This window comes from Solanum tuberosum, unplaced genomic scaffold (genome assembly GCF_000226075.1).
Source record: "Solanum tuberosum cultivar DM 1-3 516 R44 unplaced genomic scaffold, SolTub_3.0 scf00281, whole genome shotgun sequence".
NCBI classification, from domain to species: Eukaryota; Viridiplantae; Streptophyta; class Magnoliopsida; order Solanales; family Solanaceae; genus Solanum; species Solanum tuberosum.
This window is the reverse complement of record NW_006239206.1, coordinates 174381-196142: the sequence shown is the minus strand read 5'-3', so window position 1 is coordinate 196142 and position 21762 is coordinate 174381. Positions and strand designations below refer to the sequence as shown.

General features: G+C 31.8%; 1 protein-coding gene and 1 long non-coding RNA gene across 13 annotated transcripts; one reads left to right on the top strand and one right to left on the bottom strand.

The window, feature by feature from the left end:
• Positions 1–1419: 1419 nt before the first annotated feature.
• LOC102600194 (protein FAM63A) lies at positions 1420–11687 on the bottom strand. Its single transcript, XM_006358788.2, has 12 exons — positions 11326–11687; positions 8281–8399; positions 8027–8133; positions 7810–7897; positions 3471–4494; positions 3262–3316; positions 3079–3160; positions 2844–2924; positions 2421–2525; positions 2291–2337; positions 1786–1918; positions 1420–1689 (listed from the first exon to the last, which is right to left on the bottom strand). The coding sequence occupies exons 1-12, from the start codon at positions 11483–11485 to the stop codon at positions 1606–1608; spliced, it is 2085 nt and encodes a 694-aa protein (XP_006358850.1). The 5' UTR covers positions 11486–11687; the 3' UTR covers positions 1420–1605.
• Positions 11688–12770: 1083 nt separating this feature from the next.
• Positions 12771–17691, top strand: LOC102599973 (uncharacterized). 12 transcript variants are annotated; one of them, XR_001474939.1, is made up of 5 exons: positions 12772–12996; positions 13147–13194; positions 13285–15914; positions 16013–16412; positions 17545–17691. It is a non-coding gene; the product is annotated as an uncharacterized lncRNA (long non-coding RNA). The 12 variants fall into 12 exon arrangements; XR_001474943.1 differs by having other exon boundaries at positions 12772–13194; positions 13285–13349; positions 13573–15914; XR_001474935.1 differs by having other exon boundaries at positions 12771–12996; positions 13147–15914.
• The last annotated feature ends 4071 nt before the right edge of the window (positions 17692–21762 follow it).

Sequence of the window (21762 nt, the reverse complement as noted above, 5' to 3'; positions counted from 1 at the left end):
GAAAATACGATGTACTATTTTGTCATGTCATTTCAATCGCAAAAAGACATGATATTTTATTTTTATTATTTTATTATTATAAAGAATGTGGGTACAATTTTATTTAGTTTTTCATTAATATTGATTCTTATTTTAGAATTGTTCCTTATTATCAAACTAATTAGAGAGGATGCAATAACTAATTAGGATGGAAATTAAGAGCTTGTATGATACGAGGAAAAAAGATGATTAATTTTAGAATAAAAATGATCACGAATTAACTTATCCTAAAATTATTAAGCTATTTTCATTCCACATTGAGGCTGAAATAATTAATTAGGATAAAAACTAATTAACTTGTTTCATGTATTTACAACAAATCAATTAACATAACTTGTGTCATTATTTTAGTAGTACGAATCAGTCTCAATAAACCATAAAACCATAGACATATTTCTATTGAGAATGACGTGTACAATTAACACTAATTTCAACAAAATTGTCAAGAAAAAGAAGAGTGGAAAGTTGGTGCACCAGTGGAACTGTTTCATCCTTAACCAGAGATCTTGAATTCGAGATGTGAATATGAAGAAAGTTCAATTGAAAGCACCACCCTTAAATGATTCTTGTCATCCGAATTTAATCGAGACTCGAGAGATCGAAAGGCAAAAGAAAAAGTAGATATAGTGCAATAGTGAACAGTAAATGTTAGTTGAATAGATGGAGGTGGGGTTAACATCATAGCTGTAGGGTTGTCATATTCTCAGTCCTAAGATTGAGACAAAAGGTTAGTATGGTCCCCTACACATAACTCCTTTTTTTTTTTTTTTGAAAATTTATGTAAAATAAAAATAATTTGTGTAGGGGGTGGGGTGGGTGGGGGGTAGAGGGGTATTGTCCCTTTCATTATCCCCACATATCCTGACTTTTCTCTCTGCCATATGAAATTTTAATATCTTCTCTTTTGCTTTTTTCTGTCTCCTTCAATTAATGATATACTCCAAAGTCAATAAAAACTTTCTAATCATGCTTAACCTAAATCATTTATTTTTGTGTTCCAATGCAAAATCCCAAACTCTAACTTATTAGATTGCAGTTTAATTAGTGCACTAATTATGGGACATGACTATAATTATGGTGAAAAACTATATATGATGTACCCACCACTTGAAGATAAGGTGTACACACACTTTTCCATACCTTGTTACATAGGTTGCTTATGTCTGAGACATAATCAGAATTTGAAGTTTATGAGTCTGAGATTTTAAATCTTTAAAGACGTCTTTAGAACAGACAACCAAACTGACATAAGAATTCCAACCCACGCCCATATAGAGCAGATGGAGATTCTTAGACTGGAAAAGGCAGCATTTTTTTCTAGCAATGTATGTGAGCAAACGTCAAAAAGAAAGTGCAACAGGGTGTAACATGTGAGCAATGTTAGAAAAAAAGTTGTTGACTTTGCCTTAAAACCAGAATTTCCCTGCTATATACGTTCTGTACAAAAAAAAAAGTCGAAAATGTAACTTGAATCAATACGTTTGCTACTTCAGTTAACACGAGAGTGATTAGGAAGACAAAAGTTACGTTTGCTACTTCACAAACACACTAAAGAGGTGCAGTCTTTTACATCACAATACACTTGTCTTTTGATGACTTCGGATCTGGCCTGGGGGACGAAGACATAGGTCTCGCGCTGGTCCTTGGTACCTGAACGGAAGTAATTTACTCTCTTAGTCGAAAGTACTTCCAAGTCAGGAGTTATCAAATGTGTAAAACTAAAATATCAGAAGATTTCGAGCCTACCTGAGGACCAGTAATCAACCTTGACCCACCATTTGCAGCTGGTTGCTGGGGGTTCTGATTTCTCTGTGGTGCCTGTTGTTGTTGTTGCTCAAATTCCTGTTGCTGAAGAGCTATTGCCAATTGTAAATCAGAACTGCCACACAACAATACATCTTAGCGCCATCACCAAGTAGATATATCCATGCTATCAAATTAAGGTTGCAAATATAAGTGTATCAACTTTTAAGAAATCCTTAAGAGTCAGCACTACAGTTAAAACAAAATTACTGTTTCACGCCACGTGTCAGCAACTTCTACTGATGCAAACAGTTTTAGACGACATATTATAGGATTGCTTTGATGCTAGAATAGGAAGACAAAACAAGGCAAAGGTTGAATTATCAACAGACAGACTGGTCGAAAACGCTATTCTGCCACTTAAAAGACACCAGGAGAGCTAACGAAATATTATCTGCAGTGTTCCATTCTCATTTAATATATACAAAAGAAGAAACATAAATATTACTTGAAAGTTGGATGTCCTTGTTCTGTGTCCACGCTTGCCAGAAAGTTCTGAGAGTAACAGCTGAAGTTAGTTTCACAAACGCTATTGGTACAAATCCATAACATTCTATTACAGGCAAAGAACTACATACTGCAGTACTGTCCATAGCACTCTGTTGATCCCATGTGGTGTTGGCATTATCTTCGACCTTGAATTCCTTGAAATTGCTAGTCACATATATCGTGTTTCCATTCACCTAACATTGAGAACGCAAAGTTAATAGGCAATGCATTCAAGTAATAATACACTAACTTCTGGAAACAAAACAAATAGATTCTTAATAGAGCTGCATTATACTGTTTGTCCTTCCTTATAAGAGGCAGCAAGACATGCAAAGGCCAAATATAGCAACAGGGTAGGCAACAGTATAGTATTATACCAAATTTAATGCTACTTGACACTATCAAACATAGCAAACAACATGTGCTTAGGAAAAAGGGAGAAGATGATAATTTGCAGTTTATCCCTGTTGGAAAAAATCCAAGGTAAATATATGAAAAGACACGGTTCTTACCTCGTTGAATTTCTCCCAAACCAAATCAGGCTGATTAATAAATCCTTGATCAGTGGCCAAAATATATAATTCGCCTTCAAACTGCACATTAGTTGACATCAGTTTTCCATGCTCAGAAAGCTTAATAAGTGGAGATTGATCACATCTTTAAAGGAAATTACTTTACCACTGTATAAATCACATAAATAATGATAATAATATAATCGTCGAGTAGAACAACAGAGCAGTCGAATACCTTAAACATAGTATTGAAATGATTATTCCTGAAGAAAACACAAAGTTCTCTCTCTTTCAAACCCTCTTGCAAGGAAAACAATCTGTGCAAAAGAGGAAAACAGGAGAATTTTGTTACTTCTAGAAAACATAGTATTACAGTTATGAATGGGAGAATGAACTTATAACAGGGAAGGGAGCATACCCAAAGATTGTTAATTGACTTGCACTGTTCTTCAGAAAGTTCCTCACCAGTTCGCCTAATGAGAATTAAGAAACAGCAAAAGATGTTGAAATACAATTAGATAAAGAGACATTCTTTTTTTACTTTTCCTTTGGAAGTATCAAGGAAGACATTCACCCTACGCAAGAGCATCTGAGTTGCCTGATTCATTCATAAAAACAATTTCTCACCTTCTTTCTGTGTGATTTCATCCTTCACAATTATCTCAGGCACATCTCTACTGTCTCCATTCACTTGTTCAGCAAGAATCACCTCGCCTTCATACATAGGCTCTCGACTTTGGTAACTTGTGGTTGCTGACTCCAATATGCAATCCTCTCCTTCATACATGGGTTCATCACCATCTATGGAAGAATTAAAAGTTTCAGCTTCATCTGTGTCATGTTGTCTACCACCAGATGAATCTGGGGCTGCAGATGGTATCGACGAACTTGATGAATCAAACACATCACAACCAACTTGATTGGGTTCAGCTGCATTCCCATCTTCAGCAATAACGATTGTTCCCGGAATGTCATTCATACCTCCAGATAGATGCTCATGATTTTCACAGGCAGATAAAGAAATTTGACCTGACTCAAGAGGCAGACTCTCATTTTCAGCCAGCAGTTTTGCATTTCCAAGATCTAGGGTAGGGGTTTCCTGATCACATTTCAGGGAGGAACTAACAGCTACTTCAGAGGCCAACTGGGAACTATTTGGACTGCCATCACCAGATATTTTGCTAATGTTAGCTACTAATTCTTCTGTGGATATCAATGCTTCATGCTGTAAAACTGGTTGTGTCTCAATAGCATTTACTTCTGATGTCTTGTTAAGAACCACTGGCTCTGGACACTTTAGATTTGCTATCTCACCTAAAGAATTCAGTCCATCGGTTTCTACTGATGAAGTTGCTGTTTCAGCCTCAGATAATTGAAGGGCTTTCAACAGCTCTGCTTCTTCTTCAATATCTCCTTTTCTAGCTGCATGGCGATCTGTGATAGTAACAGGAGAATCATCAAATGATCTCCCTCTTGAGAGGCATGGAGAAGGTACCCCTAGGGCTGCAGTTGTAGCAGCAGCAAAATCAACATCGTCGTCTTCAGAACTTTTTTTATGCTCAGTTTCCATATTTTGGGTATCAAGGGAAACAAGCTCCCCCATCAAAGTGTTGTACGACTTTGATCCAATTGCATTTTCCGTATCATGGTCCTGGAACAAATTGATAACTCAGAAATATAATTCACCAATAACCAATGGTTGCAACTGGTCTTTAAACTTGCAACAAACAAATATCAGAGCAAAATGGTCAAAATAATGCAGCCCGTAACAAGAACCGTCTAAAGAAAAAATATATCCTTGATGCAATCTCAGGCTTCATTTCAATATTTGCACACATCTGAATTATAGGTACTAAAATTTAGAAGGTTTTCCAAGACCAAATGAGTTGTCCGTCATTTGACATCTCATACTAACATAAGTTTTTCTCAAAACTTTTAACTAGAGATGGATAAAAAGAGATGAACTATACACAATCCAAGGAATATTGATTTAGAATTAAGAAAATACACAAAATTATTTGCATTATCTATTCTGGAGAGTATTATTGCACAAATAAGCAAAAGAGTTAAATGGAATAGCTATCACTAGTCACTAGTTAAAAAAACTAAAAAATTGAACTTGGATGCAATTATTAGATCATTAAACAAGACACTATGCCTTGACATATACTAGGGGTGGAAAATGGATAGGTGGAGCTAAATTTGGGGAAGTCAATAAATGGGCCATTGGTCCCCGTACAAATTAAACTTGGGTCAAGATAGGCTGAGAAACGGATTATAGCCAACCCAATTTAAAGGGATTTCTCTAACTACGTATGCAATGCCATTAATAGTCATCATTTCAACGCTTAAAGAGATGAAGTGATGCAAAGTGAGCAGTTCAGAAAAATCTGTGCTTCAAACAATGACTCGTAAATAATCCCCAACAAAAAGTAATCGGTTTTTTGAATCTCAACTTTCAGAAGTTGGATTAATATCAATTTTATTGTAATTGGATGTTGAGATTTGTTAATTTAATTGTACATTGATTCTTATATGTAGTATACTAAACTCATACAGATTTAGTATTTTTAAAATTTTCTATAACTGTGGGCTTTGCTACGAAGAAGCAAACCACTTCAGTTCTCAATTTCCGCTTCAAGCCCCAAGGACCTTTTTGTCCTCTTTTTTTTGCGCTTTCACTTTTGAAGAAAGTGATTGATGCTCTCTTACTGTGTGTTTGCCAGCTTTTTATTAATTATCTACAGATCATACTAAACAAAAAACTGTAGTTTAGTTTTTCTTCTACCTGTTTCTTCATCCTTCAGGTTGATTAAAATTACACAATCATATAGACTGCAAAATAATACTTCATCTTTTCTTCTCATTTGCATAATGAAATCAGCCATTGTTCAAATTCTTGCAAATATAAAGACCATAATATAGAAACTGAACTACGTGAGATATATACAGGGAGCTAAAAATAAAAGATCATACACTTAGGAACAAAAATAACCATATAGACTATAGAGAGTTATGAAATTTCCAATTTGAGTATTTCTATATGCAATTAAAAAATAAATCCAATTTGAAATGTTTGTTTAAAAATCCTTTTCTCAAAGATAAATTTGTCCACATCAATCAATCGTCCCTCCCTTTTCTCAGCCTATTAGTACTATTGGTCTATTGTTGCATATGCACACTATGCACACAGTATTGGCTATATTGTAGGTGTTATTTCTCATATAGTACATAGTAATATGGAGAGCAATCACAACTAAATAAACTCTACAGAATTATCAAGGATTGAATAAGGACTTGGAGTGAGCATCTTTTTTATGGAATTGGTTGCCTCGGTTTGTTGCTTCACACCCATGTTTCCCGATATGTTGTGAATCCTCTGCCTGCTCAAGCTATTGATACCAAAAATTTGGCAAATGTTAAGTGAAAAGATTGGATACCTAATATCAAGGATGGACCGACTTGTCAGCACACAAGTAGGCAAATACAAATGAGTATGGCATATATTGTATTTCCTACCTCTAGTAAAATGTGGATTTCTAGTGCCGTACTTCTGGTTCTTATTTCTCTAGTTCAAGAGGCCTCTTCGGAAACTAGTCTTCCTATATGGATCTTTTACGAGACCTATAACTTGTACGACAGTTCACTAGTTTATCTGAAAAATAATATTGTTGTTAAACTGAAAAATATCTTCTCATCCTTGTAGACAAAAAATGACAAAATGTTAGAATCTTAGAATGAATAAAGATAGCCTCATTTAACAGTCTATTACACGCCCACCTATTTGTCTCCATATACTAAGAATGTTCTTGCTCAAAATTATGGTGATGATCCATCGGGCTCTGCCTTTTACAGTTTCACGGGTTGGTTTGGGTTATTGATTCAGCCCAAGTTGACCAGTTTACTACACAGGTTGGTTTGGGCTATCTCCCAAAATCACCCATCATCAAACATACCATTTGCCCCCACCCGTTAAAATTTGGGCGGGCTACAGTTTTTTGGGTCGTGTTTGCCACCAGCCCACCACTAATGTCATACAAAAACAAACCAATAAAAAATTTAAGGTGGAAGAGAAGCTTATAAAAGTGAGGAGTGTATAGCAATAAAGAAGACAAATACGTGACATATATCCTAATATGACCAATGGAGGAGTAACCTATGGAAACAAGTGTAGATCCTTGATTTTCCTCTTCCAAATAGGCTTTCCTTAGTCCCTAATCAGTTAGAGAATGGTTGCACCAAACTGGCAGATGTTCAGTGTTCCGTATTCACTATCTATCACACTCTTTTTGCTGTAGATTCTCGATTATTTATGATTATTTTGTTAATAAGTTCGCTTTGATTCTGCTTAGCGTTTGCATTAATTTGCATCATAGTTCCGCTCTTTGCCTTGAAAATTAATTTAGTGGTTTTCATCAATTACTATAAAATTACACCATGTCTAGCAAGTCCAAAATAGGCATTAAAATCACCAAAGTAAACATTGAGCGCATAAATTCCAAAACTGAATCAGATTTGCTTCTAACGTCTTCAAAATTCATGTAAAATACAGATGCAAGATAGAGCAGCTTCTTGGAACAAGAACGATAAAGCAACCTGCTGTCAATACTTAAAATATGTATATTCGAGGTTTCTCTTTTAAGTTGTACCTTCATAGATATTAAACACCACGAAATAGAACAGTAACAACTAGCGCTAAGTCAAATCAAAATCTCCATATACTAATAGATGTATCAAGCATATCTTTCAGCTTTAACAGTGTCTTGTTATGCTTGTGAGGTTTAGCACAGGATGCAAAACCTAAGGCCCAAACAAGAGATGCTAGATTCAAAATTCTCTAGCATATTTTTTTGGTAGGTCTGAACCAAAACAACTGTCAGAGTTCAGACTGTCAACTATTAAGTGTAACTAAACAAAAAGAACTGGCCTAATAAGCAACTTTAAAGAATGTAGCTAAAACTCCTACCTGTGGATCAACTATCCAACCATGATAAAGTGGAATATCCAAAAGATCAAATATTGCACATTCACGAGTGAACTCAAAGTCATCAATTCTGCCAAATAAGATGCGTATTTCATCAGAACCCCAAACTGGAAACATGCATGTAATTGCATCCTAAAGATATAGTAACACGTGTATAGTAAGGTGAACAGAAGCAATCAAAAAAGGATAGATTGTCTACCTCCTGAATTTTATATTTACATCAATACCAGTTGCAAGTCTAGGAAGCAAATCAATTGCATCAGCAATATTCTGTTGCTGATTTTCAACATATCCAACATCTTTGTCCTGGATAGCAATTTAAAATGCTCACGATTACCTCAAATCCAGTAAACAGAGACCACATTTGACAGTATAAATTATACATCACAAGACTACCCGAAACAGTACAAATGAAAGGAACAAAAAGCATATCCATAAAGGCAATCTAATTACATTGACATTACTGTTTGAATCTATCAGCCGCTCAGCAACGAGAGAAAGCAATTTCTCCTGTGAAACCTCAGGAATATCAGGGCTCAAGCTTAAGTTGTTCTTCAACAATAGTACATTACCTGTCAAACATATAACAAAGATTCATATTAAATACACATACCGACCATTAAATATAAGTCAAAGCATTGACAGGGATTTTCAAGCAAACTGGTTGATGACATCAATAACCTTCTTCATGAACAAGAAATGAATATATACAATAGAATTGATCATGCGAAAATGAATTCCCTTTGCTTTGTTAGTGCCAACATATTGTTTGAGTTCCAACAGCTCTGAGTATAACCAGGAAGATAATTTCAGGTGAAGTGCTTATTATCATCCCTTTAATTTTTATCACAATTTCTCTTCCTCTTCTTCTAACAGCAAGGAACAACTTTAACCCTCAGCTAGTCAACTGATTTCCCTTACTCAAAATAAGTGAACTCAAGTTTTTTTATAACCTTGAATTTGATGAGATGTGTTGAACATCAAAAGAACGAATACTGGTTATTTCACAATAATTTGATTCTCCATAGTAGAAAGCTTTTCTTATTTCATTTAGCTTAAAACTCCCATGACCCATGTTTCTTAAAAATAAAACTCCTATATAAGGAGCTCTGCTGAATGTGTAACTGCCAATTATGCAAGTGATATTTCTCTCTCTTCTCTGTTCACAAAGTACCACAGACCATGGAAGATATATAAGTAGCAAATGTGTACATATGGATGGCCTTTCCCGGCCAACATTTTTTGTTTCTTTTTCATAATTTTCCTTCTTTCGATAATCCATTCTATTACAGACTGACAGCACCATTTATTTCTGGTGTCGTATCAATGGAAACCTCTAAGTACTTCTTTTGAGTGACCAATCTAACGGGGACTACCTTTTTCCAGCCTATTTTTTCTCTTCCCATTATTGTAACTTCTTCAACAACTTTACAGCCTATATTCAGGGAATTTTCTCAACTACAATGTCAATTCAAGCTGCTCCAATTTTTTTTTGAAGGTTTGACACTGTACCTTTTCCACTGATTGAAAGTAGAGACTTTTTTATGCATATTGAAAAATGCAGTTCTTTTGCTTCATACAATTGCCAGATGTTCTTTAAAGAAAATAACACCACCTTTGTTTTCGACAATTTTTCAATATTGGGTGACACAATCCACTTGTCACTACATAAACAATTCCAGTAACTTTTTGCCATTTCAAATTGAGAAACTCGAGTTTTTTCACTACCTTTACTTTGTTGTTGCGTGTTGAAAGATAATACAATCATTAGCAATATATTGCACTATGATATTCTTAATAATTGTCATAATAATTAGGTATAAGATTTAGAAAACTTCTCTTCTTGTTGTAAACTCAAACTCCTAACTTTATATGTTTTAATTATCAATTTCAACAAGAGTTTATTCTATTGCTTTTTTTTATGACGGTAGTATCAGGAGCCAACTTGCACGCACCTAGAATATTCCAGTGGGTACCTGCCATCTCCCACCTCTCACCAATACAAATGGGTGACTATGCCCATCAATGCTTAGGTAGATGGGAAGGAAACACCTAATGTATTTTGCCTCGTTTGGAATTTGAACCTCATGTTTCTCCCGCCACTCCATTGACCTCTAGGAACATACCCTTGGGCTTCTCTCACTTATTTTATGTTTATATGGTACAAAGCCTTCTTCAAAAATGCAAGGAAAAGCTACATATCATATACATCGACTATCTCCCACCCTAGACGGGAAGCCCCCTGGAATATGGGGTAGTTTTTTTTATAATATTATAACCTTTAAGAATTTGGTAGAGACTTGAAAAGCTTCTCTGATAGCATCAACAGTGGCATGCCTCCATTAAAGTTGATGGATTTTAATGAAAAATCTAGAAGATGCTTATCGTGAAACAAGAGCCCAAGAATTATGGAAAAAAGAATGAGCTAAGTGCTACATGTATTCATAATCCAAGTCCAAGAGGAGGAAGATCGGGGCCATATGGAGCTCAAGAGAAGGGGTCCACATGGACCTCAAGAAAAGCCCGGAGGAGCACCCAACACGGAGCTGATTCGCATGGCCAAAAGTGCCAAAATTCAAGCCCAAAAGGGCTGAAACTCATGCCCACAATAGGAGCTGAAATTTGCACCTTTTCTCATTAAAGCTCGTTTTTATTAGCTCTTAATTCTTAAAGCAATTTTCAATTTCTTTGTCCATATATTTCTTATTAAATCCCACATTATATTTGTGTTTTGCGTTTAAACCCCAATTGACTTTAGACCTTTTATATGTTTTCTCCATTTGTGCATTTTCTCATTAAAACCCACGTTTTATTTGCTCTTTACGCTTGAACCCTAACGAACCTTGGACCTTTTATGCGTTTTATCCATTTGCGCATTTACTCATTAAAGCTCACGTTTTATTTACAGTTTAAGCTTAAAGCCCCCAATGGACGTAAGAGCTTTTTTACGCTTTTCGCTCTTGATAACACTGATCAGAAGTTCGTTACAACCAATCACGTGTCAGGCAAATCCCTAGTATCAAATCTCCATAGATTGTTATAATCAAGCAGTGTAAATGAGAAAAGTTTCTAATTTTTCTAACTTCATTTCCTTTTCTTTCTGAATTCTCTTTATCTCCATTTGCATCTTTTGATCTCTCTTACAAACCAGAGCAGCTAAAGCTACAATTTTGATTCAGTAAGCATCACAACAAAAAGATACAGACTGCTATCCTAAAAGGCCATATCCAGGTTTCGGCTAGCCTATAGTCAACCCTCACAGTAAATGATAATCCAAAAAACTACTGATTTCTCTTAAATGTGGTTCTCTAAAACTAAAGATTGTTCATGAAAACTCAATTCACATCCTATCAGTCACAATTTCACATATAAATAAAATAAGAACAGGATTCATCAAAACAAGTAATCAAAACATCAGAACTTATATGTGTTAATCTCAAATTACACACTTAATAAAACCCTAAAAACAGCAAAAAGGGAAGAGAAAAGAGGGTTTACAGATAGCGAGAAGTGGACAAGGTCCATTGTCGTTCTGGAGAATGATTGGTGTTGTTCGGCCCAAGAATTGAATAACCTTTGTCTTGTGAACCATTTCTTTGGTTTCTGGCTCCTCCGGCTTCCGTTCTTCCGATTGAGAAGTGGGTATTGAAGAATCCATCTTCTCGATTCAAATTCGATTCCTTCCAATACACAATTCAATTGAATTCAACAAAATTCCAATAGAAAATCAGCAGTTTGTGAAACTTTCAGAGTAAGAACAGCGAGGATGGACGTATATATATATGTGTGTATGTATATATACAGAGAGAGATTATGGAAATCGACGAAATCAAAGGAGAAATGAAACTTTATGAATAAGAAAACATTTTCCCTTTCTTATGGGCCGGTGAAGTGAATTAGCTAAAGTATGAGGACTTGTTGATAATTATAGATAATCGAAGAAAATGGCAAAATATACTCTAAGCAATTTTATTTTGGAAAAGTTTGTTAAAAGTGAAGAAGAAAAGTATTTTAATAAAATTTTATTATTATATTAAACAAGAACTATGAAGTAAGAAGGAGTTTGATACAAATGTTTAATATGTAATTTTTGCTACTATTTATCTATTTTTAAGGACTAGAATGGAGGTAAGTTATGCATGTATTGAATCATATATAATCAATATCACGTTCGGTATATAATGTTAGTACAAATTCAGAAAGAAATTATAGAACGATTAGACTTACTTAAAAGTTCAAGGAAAACTAGCAATAGTTACTAATTAGTGCCCAACTGTTTCTTGTTTTAGTTGAAAACTTATGCTTCTTAGCACCATTTTATAAAAGGTGGTTGAGATGATAGGTGACATTATCGTGAATATTCTTTGTTGGTTAATGATATTTTACTTTTTTTTATCAATAATATATATATCATGTTCGGTTGCTTATTAAGAGGTAAATTACTCATGTATGAGCTAGACTAATGAGGTGTTTGGTTTGCAATTTAGAAAATCTGCATAACTGGCCAATATATAAGTTATGAAAGAATATATATTATTTTATACGGGATAAAAAAAAATAGTAACTAACACATGAATAATTAGTAAATAAATAATTAAAAAATTGTATAAATTAATACATAAAGTCCGATTTTGTATTAAAACCGTCCATTTTCATCATCCCAACATACCATAATGTTTTTTATGCATAAAAAAAAATAAAAAATCCCCTATATATTCCTATATTTTGTCCTTATTAGTCTTGAAGGTTACAATAGTACATGGTATCCCTGGTTCATATTACCCTTATATATAAGCCAACAAGAAGAGTACCAACACAGCTCTACAAAGTTGTACCAATAGTATCAAAAATTGTACTGTACCATTAAGCCCTATTCACTATTGAATAAACACGTGGGCTACACGTGTCCTTCTACATGCTTTAGTTTTCAATTATTTTCCTATGGTTCTTTCACCAATCTATCATCTTTTCAGTCATTTTCTACCTTTCTATTTTTTATTCTCATTCTCTCTCTTGATGGAGAAGTCGAAAAAGTGACTTAGAAATGGAGGTATTACATTTTCGGAGAGGAACATCAAATTGATGGAAATATAGTGAAGAGTGATTTCAGTCCCCGGTTGGAACATTAATTTGGTGATGAAATTTCACATTTGACTATCGAAATGGGAGGTAATCTTTCAGTCCAAGTAAATTTTTGTGTTTTCCTTTCAGTTTTTGGGTTTGATTATTTTTCCCGAGATATTGAATTCTTATTTATCAAAGTCAAAATTATCTTTTATTTTTATGTTTTTTGATTTGGGAATTGGAGAAACTTTACAGGAAGCCCGTCATTATGAAATGGATGCAATAAGGAAGAAAGAGAATTAAGTAAAACTCACTAGAAATCTTGTGAGCATTTGGCTTTAACTGATTTTGCACATGCATGTACTCATTCACTATTTTGTCTCAATTTCTTAGGTGTAGAATGTATTAGAAGAATTCAGTGAGAATATAGAAAGGCTCTGTGAGAAAAATTCTCAAAGGTTAGTACTATATATATCCAATAGTCATTTTTTGGAGATTATCTCCCCTTTTTTCTCCGCAATTTTGTCCTGTTGATAAGTTGGAGATTTGATTGGTTCCACATACTTCTGAACAATCTGCTTCTGTAAAGTTCAACTTTTTTGCTAAGCAACATATTTGTGTTCTTTCAAATTCACAAATATTGATTATTTATGAAGTGAAGTGAAATTATTTATCATATAGGACTCGACAACGTGAACAAGATATCACCTTCAGGTCATTTAGGTTGGGCCTGTATTGACTAATTTGGTTGAAGGTTGAGTATTTGTGGTCTCTCTCTATAATGTTTATACTCATGGCTCGTGGGGTGGTTGTACACTCTTGTCATCACTTACCCAATTATATATTTATCATATGTAGTCTAGCTGGAACATGTCTTCACTTATACAACTATGTATTTATTGTACGTAGCCTGTCTGGAACAAAATGATCAATATTGTTTGAAGGTATATGAGCTTATTTTTTTCGTACATGTACATAAAAATGTCATGCTCTATCCATATAGTTAAATTACTTTAGTTGTATTGTTAAGGTGAAAAAGACGACACCGAATTCAACTATGTTGGGCTGCTAAGATTTTTTTGGATTGGGGGGGAGGGGGAGGGAATGCTTGTTGTGCTACTTAAGCGTTTTTCTCTTTTTATGTGTTGGGGTGGTGCTTTTTGTTGTTGTTATGCTGTTGTGTTTGTTCAGAGTCTTTAGATTAAGAGCTAGGATGATTAAAGGTGACATTTTAGGATGTGTAAGTGTTTAGTTGAGGTGCTTCTTAGAGTTCATGTATTTATTCAATTTGTATAGTAAAATTGGTTAGATGAACCTGATAAGGGTGGTAATCCTCAAAAGTTATCTTTTTTTTCTTCTTTATCATTTCTTGTTGTTATATCCATGTTTCATCAGGTGACATGAAGTTTGGGAATGTCCTTTGTTCCAATCTGGACCTTTTATGCTACTTTGAGCTGTTTTTTTTTCTCTCTTTCTTTCCTTTTATTGTGGTGTTGGTGTTGTTTTATTGTTATTTTGAGCTTGCTTGATCAGATTTCTCTTCAAGTGTTGTAGCAATTGCATCACAAGTTTGATGAAATTTTTCAAAAATGATTGAATCTGCCACTTTTCTTTATTTGTTTCTAGAGTGAAGGCTGAAAAAATTACCTGAACTGAAGGAGAAGTGAGTTTCTTATCTGAAATATCACTATATGTTCACATAGGAGAAGTAAACTATTGATGGTTGACTTGTGTTTTGACAAATAGTTGGTGATAGTTCATAGTTCAGTGATGAAATTCAAATACCGAATACTTAAGGTGTGATTTTTGCCATTGACTCTTTGTTTCTCATTTCTTGCACAATGGTTGTTTGGTTATTTCCTATTAATGAAATAATAATGTATATGAACTTGCATGACCTTTATTGTGAATTATAATCTTCCAAACTACTTATTTTGGCTTCTCCGGGAGGTGATGGACAGATGCGAAAAAGAAAAGTTAGTGTATGACTCATGTTGGATGGCAATGTCAATATTACAGATGGTTGCAAAACACTTTCAATGTCATGCATTTATATTTATTTTTTACAATTATATATCAAGTAAAGAACATATTTTGCCAAGTTCTTTTTGGCAGTTTTTTGGCAGAGTCCATAGAAACATGCCTTTGATTTAGATTGTGTCACGAGTCGTTCTCTCTACTAACTGTCAGAATAATCCGAAAGTCAATCATTCCCAGCTTTGATATGAAGGTATGGGGGAGATCAAAAGGGAGTATGTTAGTCAAATAGAGGGCTCTCAGGTGCATATCCTGTTTCTCCATTTGTACGAGTACATTATTTTTTGTAGAACAATAATAACAATCAATACCATAGATTCATAACTATAAATTGCTTATTGCAAATATAGCAATAACAGAAAAGGCAAGATTCTTACCTCCTCCTTGCCAACTTCTACATACATCTCCCTACATGATTCATATAATTGTAGCCAAGGTAAGAAACAACTGTACAAGATAACTTGACAATACTCTTATTGTTATAAACTCTATCCCTCCCCCTATTACAAGTTCGATAACACTACAAGCAAGAGCAAAATTGTATGATCATTTGAAGAAAATAAAAGATGTAGCTTTTAAACTCTGCATAAAGGATTTGTTTTTCTCATTCCAATGCTTCAATGACAATTTTCTTACTAGGAGCACTGAGCACAAATTATTGTATCATTGAACACACTAAATCACCATTTAAAGAAATAATAGTAATGAGAAGCTTAGATGAATTGTCAATTTTCTATTCTTTGACAAGTCTAATAATTCAAGTATTTAAGAATTTTAATTAGTTTATCCTCTCTTAAAATTTTATTGAGGACTCTTTTAGCAAAGAGAAGTCTCATCGACATCGGACCTTATTTAATAATTCTATTCGAGTATTAAAATGAAGATATTTTTTTAGATGTTAATGGAACTCTTTAACATCCTTGCAGACTAATTAAAGAAAGAAAGAGGCAAGGTATTAAGAATGTATTCAGTGCTACTTCAATCAAGTAAGTTTTACTTTTTCTGGTGATTATTTTTATTTTATTATGTAATATGTGGAATATGGATGGAGAGATTTTATCTACACCCTCTTTTTTTTTTGTAGACATCTTAAGATATCCAGCCATTTTTCGAGGAGTTTACTTTAACTATTGTCATGTCATGGGAGATGAAAACTCACCAAATCTTTTTAGTTCGTCTTGACTTTGTATTTGTTTATATTATGCACACTCTATAGAGTTTCACATTCTCATGGATTTGACTCCTTTGTGATTCAAATACATCTGGTATACTCACTAATTAGTACTGTTGGATCCTTGCTCACCTATAGTTATATTGTTGAGTGAGGCAAGTAACTGAGAAAAACAATTAAATTCCAAAAACAGAACAAGAAGGAGCCAACCCATGAAAAAGGGAAAAACATTCAAGTTCCAGAAACAGAACAAGGAGGAGGCCAAATCATGAAAAATGATTGATTTCAAATTCTCTAATTTTCAAGACTTAAGGTACAATTTCACATACCTTTTTCAGGTTTTTGAAATTGTAGGTCTCTTTTTCTTGAAAACAAACCACAATGTTCTATTTTGAATGGTGTTGTAGTAGTATTTAGTAGTTATTCTTGGATAGAAGTTACAGTTTTAGTATTAGATACAAAAAATTTAAAATACTTCACCTGTAGAGTCGACTTTATAGTAGTTCTGGGATTGAGAGACTAATGATGGTTGGGAATGATTTGGTAATATTCTTTCCCTTAATGAGGTATTATGTGTGATTTTGACACACATAATATCTAATGAAGAAGGTTTTACATATTATGTGATTATGCATGTGGGATAGGTTTTGCTTAAAAAAATTGTCGTTCAGATTTTCATTTATTGAATTGATAATCTTAAGTCGAGTAGTAAACTTAAATGAAAGGATACAAACATAGCTATAGCATGCTTTTATCTCTGTCACACACTCAAACTATTAATGTTAGAGTTAAGGTTAATGGCTAAGCGGGTCTAACAGATCTATGTACTCCGTCCCTCTATATTATCATTTTTAGTTTTACTTAGTTGTTCATTATCACTTTATTAGATTCAGAAGCTACCATCTTTGCTGAGCTTTGTAAATCAAATAGCATTCTGTAATATATGATTTTTAGGAGGACAAGAAAAAAAATTGTCCATAATATCTTAAGACTGCTTCCTGTTAAGGATAGTCAAAGAGGAAAACAATGTGATTGAGATGACACATGTAATTTTATTTTTCCCTCTTTTTTTTGTTAAGATAAATGAAAGTCCAGAGATAAATTCTTCCCTCCATATATCATTTTACTTGTCAAAAGAAAAAAGAACTTGTCACCTAAAAATATATCACTTAATGAATTTATATTGAGTAGAGATTTTGGCTCAATTTTGCTAAAAGAGGACTTGAGCAAATGTGTACCTTTATAAGGTGTTCGTAGTGTAGATAAGAACATACATAGCAAGTCAAGTCGGTAAGATGGAAGTTGGCTTTTAAAAGAACTACTTAATTAACTTCTATTTTTATCACCTTGATATAAATATGCAGTTTGTGCAAATAAGAAGTTGATAGACTTAACAAGAACTTGTGCTGATTATTTTTGGTGTGTGCACTTCAAATAATTTGCAGGGAACAACAAATAGTAATGTCTGGGCACAGAAGAGTTAGATATGTACAAAAAGTTGAAAAGTTGATGTTCTCCATAGTACATTGGATAGTCCAGATGTTGACACATTATTAGTAATGTCTGTAAATGCAGAATGTTTCTAACAACTTCGAGCATTCTCCCTTTCTTACTTTTTGATTATTTCATTTGGGTGCAAATTTGAGTCAATATTTTATGTAGTCTACCTTATCAATGATTTTGCAGATGCTTGAGTGAATACATTTTATTTCCATACTTGATCATCCCTTTCGCTAATTCATATACACAATTTGAATAAAAAATTTCTTTGCAATAAATATAGCTGAATAATTTTCAGCATACTTTATTATTTATCGAGAAAAAATCAACTATGTTGGGCCCGTGCTAAGCACGGGCCATGCCCTTCTAGTAACTAATATATATGCCTTACTAGTTTACTAAATGTACTTTTTTCTTTTGATGATTTTTTCATGAATTAATATAATGACAAGGTATAAAATAATAGTAATATTTATAAAGCAAATTACTCTCAAGATTAGTACATAAGACTTAAGGAAATTTTTTTAAGTTAAAAAATAAAAAAGTTATGGGGAATTATTTCTATTTTGAATGAAAGTTGAAAGAGGAAACATATACTTAATGCATAAGTAAATTTTTTTAAAAGTCTTCTATAGTTTTTTGGTCAGTCAAACCTTTGAGAAATTTTGTGGAAGGACAAATGTGAAAGTGAGCAAATATATATGTAATAAGAAGTTAATTGAAATAATGTAACCTAATAAATTGCAAAATCTTGAATTGTTAATCGGTATGCCAATATGTAAATTTTTGTCACTTGGTTAGAAGGTTTTCAATTCATGTAATCTTAATTAAGTGAATAACGTTACTAAAATTCTCATCGTGTATTAGTAAAAAAATAAATTAATAAATACATAATTGTATGTACACAAACTTCTGTATAAGAGGTCATACACGTGCAAGAAGTTTAATAAAAATAATTAACCTAATAAATTACAGAATCTTGAATTGCTAATTGTTATGCTTATGTGATCAAGGTTTATTCTTTGCCACTTGGTTAGAATTTGTGTAATTTTAATTAGGTGAATAACATAATTTAAATGTCTCGTCATGCACTATTAAAAAAAATTAAATAAAAAAAAAATTATCAACATAAGATGTTTATATCAAATCAAATAAATATATAACTATACAACAACTTCTATATAAGATTACATACATGTGATTGATATAAGAAAAATATTTGAAATAACAGACCTAATGAGACTATAGTGAATAATGCAATTAAAAAGTCTCGTTTGTGCTAATCAAAAAGAAAGTTTACTTATATAAGATATTTAGATCTAACCAATGATTATTTACATACGTACTTTTATTACTTAAATTATATTAAAGTGAATTAACTTAGTATAAACACAAAAAATGAATACGTATTTACCTACTAATGAAATGTTGAGCTCATTTGGTGTCTTTTCCTAAATTAAAAAATTAATACTTTTTTGATCTTTTTTTTTTCAACGAGGGCGGACATTGATTAGAAAGTTACATTATAAAAATGAAACAATGATTGACAAAAAGGACTAAAAACAAATGAAAACCACAAAAAAAAGATATATATATATATATATATATTATTATTATTTTTATTTTGGCAAATGTATACCATTATAGAAAGATTGCCCAGCGATTTTTTATTAATAATAAAATAGAAATTCTCAACGTGAATAATACAAGTAAAGTGGTTAAGTCAAACCTTATCAATTCTAATGAGATAATAACTAAAAAATAATTATTTGCTCTTGATATGTTAAAAGTGATTAGTAGAAATAAATTTTTATTTTTAATATAGTGGATAAGTAAAGTGAACTAAGAGGGTTTGATAATGAAATTGCTATTACGTATATGTATTAGGTTAAACTATATTGATAGTATACTGGATTATTCGGATTCCAACGTGAATATCAATCTCCCCGAATAGAAATCAAAAAAAAATTACATTTATTTTACACGTATATATGTAACTTAAATCATATTTTTTTATGAGCAAAAAGGTTGTAATTAATATAAAATCATAAAGTATATAGTAAGTATTTTAATGTTGTTTAATGGAAGAAAACAATAGGGCGGTGCTCAACATATAAAGTCTTCATCAAAACCCTACTTTCCAATACATGATACCAACTAATCCAACTTTGATCCAATTAAATAAGCAGTTGGTGATTCAAAATTTTATTTTATTTTTCGCTAGACGTAATATCTGTAAAACTGTATTGAAACTCAATTAAATTTAGATTCACATCTTTTATAAGGATGACGCTCTCAACATGATAGTTTTTCATTTTCAAAAACTGAAAACCTCTGATTAAAAATAAAGGAATCTCAATCATCTCATCACAACTCATGTTAGTAAAAATTATTTGTCTCGTTAGATAACGAAATATGTTTCGGTTGAATATTTATGTGCTTAATTTCTTTTTATAGAATAAAATACATTAGTGGCATTATTCTCAAAACTTTATAAGTGGATATGTGATGATATTTAGTGAGGGAGCCATGAATTTTATAACATTTGAGATTCAAAAAAGTTTATATTAGTGCCAGGAAGTTGAATACAAACTAAAGAAACTTTTTAAATTATATTTTATAATTATAACGATCGGCGCACATATATATACACACATTTGAGATTCAAAAAAGTTTATATTAGTGCCAGGAAGTTGAATGCAAACTAAAGAAACTTTTTAAATCATATTTTATAATTATAACGATCGGCGCATATATATCTCCTTATTTAGAAGTGAGAGTTGGAAAGGACCAACATTGCATTAAAGTACTTGTACAATGTTGGTCCTTCCATTGCATTAAAGTACTTGTACATATATAAGTGGGCCCCACCTCCTTCCACTTAAATAATATTCTTCAACCTTATCATGGTAAAAGTTGAATTTATTATCCTTTTCATTTAATTTTATATGATATTATTTTTTCCTATAAAATCATTATATATGTTTTAACAATTTACTTCCACTTAAATAATATTTTTCAACCTTATCATGGTAAAAGTTGAATTTATTATCCTTTTCATTTAATTTTATATGATATTATTTTTTCCTATAAAATCATTATATATGTTTTAACAATTTACTTCCACTTAAATAATATTTTTCAACCTTATCATGGTAAAAGTTGAATTTATTATCCTTTTCATTTAATTTTATATGATATTATTTTTTCCTATAAAATCATTATATATGTTTTAATAATTTAAATTTCAAAAACATTATAATTTAACTTTAAAGATTTTATTTTATCAAAATCTTGTACATTGAAATATATAGTTATGAATTTAAAATATTTTTAAAATCATATAAAAATTTCAATAACTTCTCAAATTCCATAATATAACACTTAAATACTACATATTATATATTAATTACTATACTATAAATGACTTAAATACTCCATATTATCTATTACAATAATTAACAATTATTTGACACTTTAAATTCTATCAATGCCATATAAATTAGGATAAAAAACCTAACATATAATATTTAAATATATTTAAAAATAATATAAGTAATACTATACATTACAATAATTAACAGCTTAATTATTTAAAACTTATATAAAAAATTTAATTAACTCTAAATTCTCTTGGTACCACATAAAATGGATTATATGATAAACATATATTGTTTGAAATTCACGAAAAAGAAACTATAAATTACAATAATTAACAAAATAAATCTCTCGACTCCAACAAATCTATCAATTAATGCCACATAAATTGGGACATGGCAAATAACATATATTATTAAAAAAATATTTAAATAATTAAGCTGTTAATTATTATAATGTATAGTATTACTTATATTATTTGTAAATATATTTAAATATTATATGTTAGGTTTTTTATCCTAATTTATATGGCATTGATAGAATTTAAAGTGTCAAATAATTGTTAATTATTGTAATAGATAATATGGAGTATTTAAGTCATTTATAATATAGTAATTAATATATAATATGTAGTATTTAAGTGTTATATTATGGAATTTGAGAAGTTATTGAAATTTTTATATGATTTTAAAAATATTTTAAATTGTTAGCTATTGTGATTTGTAGTACTTTTTTTAAACATAATTTTGAAAACAATATTTATTACTCTGTTTGTTCTAATTTAT

What these genes read in the sequence shown, in the direction of transcription:
- LOC102600194 (XM_006358788.2), bottom strand. Translation starts at nt 11,485, where the DNA reads ATGGATTCTTCAATACCCACTTCTCAATCGGAAGAACGGAAGCCGGAG. An exon ending in GTTGGATAGTTGATCCACAG is followed by an intron (nt 4,495 to 7,809) that starts GTAGGAGTTTTA and finishes AATTTGTTCCAG; the next exon opens with GACCATGATACGGAAAATGC. An exon ending in TGAAATCACACAGAAAGAAG is followed by an intron (nt 3,317 to 3,470) that starts GTGAGAAATTGT and finishes AATTCTCATTAG; the next exon opens with GCGAACTGGTGAGGAACTTT.